The sequence below is a fragment of the Fringilla coelebs genome, assembly GCF_963513975.1.
Source record: "Fringilla coelebs genome assembly, chromosome: 6".
Taxonomy (NCBI): domain Eukaryota; kingdom Metazoa; phylum Chordata; class Aves; order Passeriformes; family Fringillidae; genus Fringilla; species Fringilla coelebs.
The window spans coordinates 22,315,601-22,321,007 of NC_140034.1; the positions used below are offsets into that span (position 1 = coordinate 22,315,601).

The following is a 5,407-nucleotide window of genomic DNA, read 5'->3' on the forward strand; positions in this document are numbered from 1 at the left end:
AGAGGTACTGAAAGAAAGAAATCCACCCAACACAGCCCAGCTGGGAGAGGCTCCGCGTTCGCCGAGCGTGCGACCGCTTCCCCCCCCCGCCCCCCCCTCGCCCTCCGCCCTCCCCCGCTGCGCGCTGTCTCCGCGGGCACCGTGTGCCCGGCTGCGCGCCAGTGACGCGATGCCGGTGGCCGCCCGCGCCGGGTCCCGGCCGAACCGTGTCCCCGCAGTGACAGTTTATTATTCTTTGGACGCAGGCAGCGATGTCGATGTTTGCAAAAACAGCCGCCGACTGCAACGAGAGCAAAGGCGGGTTCTGCAGAGCCCCTCCTGGCCAGCACGGGCACCGGCGTGGCCGCGGGGCCGGGCGGGGAGCGGGCAACTTCGGGGATCGCGGGCGGGAGAAGGAAAGCTTAGGGGGGATTTATTTTGTTTTCCTCCCAGTTAAATGAATTCTTGGTTTATTTGCATGAACCGAGGTTGTTTTAAGTAATTTGCCTATTAACAGTGTTATGCAAATGTTAGCTAGCTATTTAAAGGGGGAAATAGAAGAAGAAGAAAAAAAAAAAAAAAAGCCGTGTGTTCTCACAACACCGGGGAAATCCTATGTCCCTTTGCATTAGCGAGATGAGATCACAGCGATTACTCACCTGCCTGGCCTCTCCTACACCCTTGAGCAATGCACAGCACTATCTTTCCCAGCCCAACCTTAAACACTTGGCAAACATGGCTGGTTTAAACAAATCAAAAGTGGAAGAGCTTCTGATGCAGTCACAGGCTTACAAAAACTGTGTCATTCTGTCACTGGGATCACTGAAAGAGAAACACGAAATCAGATATTAAGGCGGGATCCCCCGTTTGCCTCAGCAGCCGAAGCGCACGGGAATCCCACCGACAGTCGCGGTGGCAGAAAGCCGCGCAGCCGTCACGAAAGCAAAGCAGGGCGAACCGCGGGTTTACAAAATCCCGAAAGCGAGACATCTGAACTTAGAAAGCGCAGTCAGGAAAAAAAAAAAAAAAAAAAACCAAGCAAACAACAACAAAAAAAAACCAAAAAAAAAAAAAACCCCACCACCCACCACCACGACGACCACGACTGTGCATGCGCGCCCTGGCCGCGGTGCCGCGGCGGGGGGCCGGCAGCGCGGCCGGGGAAGAGAGTGAGGGCGCGATCTGGCGTTCAAGTTTCCAAACATAGCCGGCAGCGCAGGCTGTCCGCGCCCTGCCGCGCTCCAGCTGCGGCCGCGCCGGGGAGGGCGCGGGCAGCGCGCCGGGCATGCGCGCCCCGCGCAACAAGTGGGCTCCGCGCCGGCGGCCGGGGGGAGGGGAGCGGGGCGCGGGCGCTCGGCGGTGACGCGGGGCCCCGCCCGGGTGCAGCCGAGCCGGGAGCACGGCGCGGAGAAGGGGAGGGGCGTCGCGGCGCGGGGGGAGCGCGGCGCGGCGGAGGGGGCGCGCAGCCACACGCGGCGGCGCGCAGCACCCCGCGCTCGGACTGCGAGTAGCGGCGAGGATGTGAGTGAGGAGCAGGCGGCGCCGCTCGCCACGCTGCTGCCGCCGCCGCCGCTGCTACTCCCGGACTGCCACAGCCCCGCCGCTGCCGGGACCGAACAGCTCCGTGCGGGTGCCCCTGTCTTGCTCTCGGCGGTGGATCAGCACGTACCGAACTGCAAGCTCACGAGGCAGCCGTGGCGGGTGGAAGGTGACCCCCCCCATCTTCCTCCGTGGACCTCCGCCTCCTCCCGGAGGAGGAGCAGCAGCAAGCGGAGAGCTAGAGAGCGCAGGGAAACAGAAGCGGCTAGAAAGCGACCCCCACCCAGACAGCCCCCCGGAGGAGCAGTGGAATCGTTTCCCACCCCACCGGGGCAGCAGCGGCAGGACCAGGTAGAAGAAGCCATCTCCGGCAGCAGGAGCGAACTAAAAGCAGACGATTCCCCCTTGCTGAAACGGGCAACAGGATCAGGTACGGAGAGCCACCCTCCCCCCCCGCTGCAGCCCGGGGGGGAAGACTGAGCCAGCCCCTACCCCGGCGGCAGCAGCTCCCCAGCCAGCAGCACCATGTCCGCCGCGCAGGTGTCCTCGTCGCGGAGGCAGTCATGCTATCTATGCGATCTGCCCCGCATGCCCTGGGCCATGATCTGGGACTTCACGGAGCCCGTCTGCCGGGGCTGCGTTAATTATGAGGGCGCCGACCGCATCGAGTTCGTGATCGAGACGGCCCGGCAGTTGAAGCGGGCGCACGGCTGCTTCCAGGACGGTCGCTCCCCGGGCCCCCCGCCGCCGGTCGGCGTAAAGGCAGTGACTCTCTCCGCCAAAGAAGCGGCGGCGGCGGCGGCCCAGCAGCAGCTCAACCATGTGGATGCCACCTCCAAGGCGGCCTCAGCGGGGCTGACCCAGTCCAGCCTGGACCGCTACGGGCTCAGCGCCGCCGCAGCCGAGCAGCGCAGCCGCTTCGAGTACCCGCCGCCGCCGGGCAGCCTGGGCAGCAGCCATGGCGCCCGCCTGCCCAACGGACTGGGGGGGCCCAATGGCTTCCCCAAGCAGCCTGAGGATGGGCCACCGGAGCTGAACCGGCAAAGCCCCAACTCCTCCTCCTCCTCTTCCTCCTCCCGTCGCGGGGCGCACGGGGGGCTCGTGTCTGGCCTGCCCCCGGGGGCCGCCGGCGCCCAGATGAATGTGCCCCCCAACCTGCTGCCGCAGACGCTGCTGAACGGCCCCGCTGCCTCCGGCGTGGCGCTGCCTCCGCCGCACGGGGGCCTGAGCGGCCGCGGCGGCGGGGGTCCCCCCGCTCCCTCCGCCTCTTCCCAAGGGGGCACCTGCGGCGGTGGTGCCGGGGGAGGCGGCGGCTCGTCCTCCGAGGCCTGCGGCAAGCGTCCGGGCTCGGTATCCAGCAGTGACCAAGAGCGGGAGCTGAAGGAGAAGCAGCGCAACGCGGAGGCGCTGGCCGAGCTCAGCGAGAGTTTGCGGAATCGGGCCGAGGAGTGGGCCAGCAAGCCCAAGATCGTGAGGGACACACTGCTCACTCTGGCCGGCTGCACCCCCTACGAGGTGCGCTTCAAGAAGGATCACGCCCTGCTGGGCCGCGTCTTTGCCTTCGACGCCGTCTCCAAGCCGGGCATGGACTATGAGCTGAAGCTCTTCATCGAATACCCTAGCGGCTCCGGCACCGTCTTCTCCAGCGCCTCCGGCGTGGCCAAGCAGATGTACCAGGACTGTATGAAGGACTTCGGCCGCGGCCTCTCCTCGGGCTTCAAGTACCTGGAGTATGAGAAGAAGCACGGCTCTGGCGACTGGCGGCTCCTGGGAGATCTGCTGCCCGAGTCTGTGCGCTTCTTCAAGGAGCTGGTGGGCGCCGACATGCTGCCGCAGCCCTACCTGGACGCCAGCTGCCCCATGCTGCCCACGGCGCTGGTGAGTCTCCCGCGGCCGGGGGCCGGAGCCGGCGGGGCGCAGGGCACAGCCGCCGCCTCTAGGGGACCTGGCGGTGGCGGCGGCGGCGGTGGCGGCGGGGCGATGCGCAAGAGGAAAGCCTCTCCTGAACCCTCGGACTCGGCCGAGGGAGCTCTGAAGCTCAGCGACGAGCAGCAGAGGCAGCAGTGGATGGCCAGCCAGAGCGAAGCGCTCAAGCTCACCATGTCGGCCGGGGGCTTCGGGGCGGTGCACGGCGGGGGCCCCCCGCCGCCGCCGCCCCTCGGGCCTCACTCCAACCGGACCACGCCACCCGAGTCCGCCCCCCAGAACGGACAGTCCCCCATGGCCGCGCTCATGTCGGTGGCCGACACGCTGGGCAATGCCCACTCGCCCAAGGACGGCAGCTCGGTGCACTCCACCACGTCCACCCGCAGGAACAGCAGCAGCCCCGTGTCGCCGGCCTCGGTGCCGGGCCAGCGCCGTCTGGCCTCCCGCAACGGGGACATGAACCTGCAAGTGGCCCCTCCTCCCCCCAGCACCCACCCCGCCATGGACCAAGTGCACCCCCAAAACATTCCGGACTCCCCCATGGCCAACAGTGGGCCCCTGTGCTGCACCATTTGCCACGAACGCTTGGAGGACACCCACTTTGTTCAGTGCCCCTCTGTGCCCAGCCACAAGTTCTGCTTCCCTTGTTCCAGAGAGAGCATCAAGGCCCAAGGGGCGACTGGTGAAGTCTACTGCCCCAGTGGAGAGAAATGCCCCCTAGTCGGTTCCAATGTGCCTTGGGCATTTATGCAGGGCGAGATCGCGACCATTTTAGCTGGGGACGTTAAAGTGAAAAAGGAGAGAGACCCTTGAGTAAGAAATCCAATCCCTTCAGACTCCTGAAGATGTAGAATTGTGAATATAACAAACTGCAAAAGTTAGTCTTATGTATAGACATTATTTTCGTCGTATGTTTCTATATTTTGAAACAAAGGTATGTACTCTTCTTCATTTGAAGGATAGAGCTGGTTTTTGTTAAACAGAATATAATATTGTTTGGTTACTACATAATACCTGTTCTCATTTCTTTGGCAGTGTGTTGGCTAGGTACAAAGTTAATAGCCCTTAGCGATTACCTGCTGCTGGTGTGTATTTTTGTAAATGTATGCACTTCTCTGAAAGAAGAAGAAAAACACAAAAGACAAAAAAAATTTTTTTTTTGCCAAGGCCAGTGTTGATGCCTAAAAAATTGCTACAAAAATGGTGACAGCTTACGTTTTACAAGCCCTGAGTGTTAGTCTTTCACTTTTTTTTTTCGTTTTTGTTTTTTTGTTGCAAAACGGTGGGGTGGCTGTGGGGGGAGGGTGTTTTTTTGTTGCAAGTTTGTAAGGAAAATGTTTCAGTTTGTTTCTATTGATCTGAACGTTTTTTAATCTTCATGTGTTTTTTGTTTTGCTTTTATTGATGCACGGATGCTTTTGAACAGTAGAGCAAAATGCTGTACATGAGAAACATGCTCTGTTTGTCCTTTATACATTTCTGTAGTTAACAGAACACTGTAATGTGCCTTGGAGCTTAGTAAATTGTAATAAATTCAATTGATATTAATACTTCTTGAGTAGCAAGTTTTATTTTTCTCTAAGCTTAGGCAGTATGTGCAAGCCATGTTGGCTTTTTAAAGGTCTCCATTATACCAAGAGTCTGCAGTTCGTTGTGATAATTGTGGCACTTGTATGCACATTTTCACTTATATGTAGTAAGATGACGATGTTGATGGTGTTATCAAACTTACTTAAATCTTGGCACTGTGCCTATTTACATTTCACCTTTAATGTTAGAGTAACGGTTGCTGACTAAGCATTTTCTATTTACTGTTCCTGCATCTCATTTCCTCCTCCCTTCTCCTCCCCCCCCACTAGCTCTCCAGCTGCAAGCTGTTTGCAATACAGGATGCATACATTGTCTGTGCAGTTTAGTAAGGCTTGAGATTTAAAATTAAGCCTTCTTTTCACAAAACAAAACC

General features: G+C 59.7%; 1 protein-coding gene across 1 annotated transcript; it reads left to right on the forward strand.

Moving 5' to 3' along the window:
- The first annotated feature begins 1,458 nt into the window (after nt 1-1,458).
- On the forward strand, nt 1,459-4,982 carry IRF2BPL (interferon regulatory factor 2 binding protein like). The gene has a single exon (XM_084207552.1). It carries the CDS (start codon nt 2,044-2,046, stop codon nt 4,255-4,257), a length of 2,214 nt encoding a protein of 737 aa, XP_084063678.1. The 5' UTR covers nt 1,459-2,043; the 3' UTR covers nt 4,258-4,982.
- Nucleotides 4,983-5,407: the final 425 nt, after the last annotated feature.

What these genes read in the sequence shown, in the direction of transcription:
- IRF2BPL (XM_084207552.1), top strand. Translation starts at nt 2,044, where the DNA reads ATGTCCGCCGCGCAGGTGTCCTCGTCGCGGAGGCAGTCATGCTATCTA.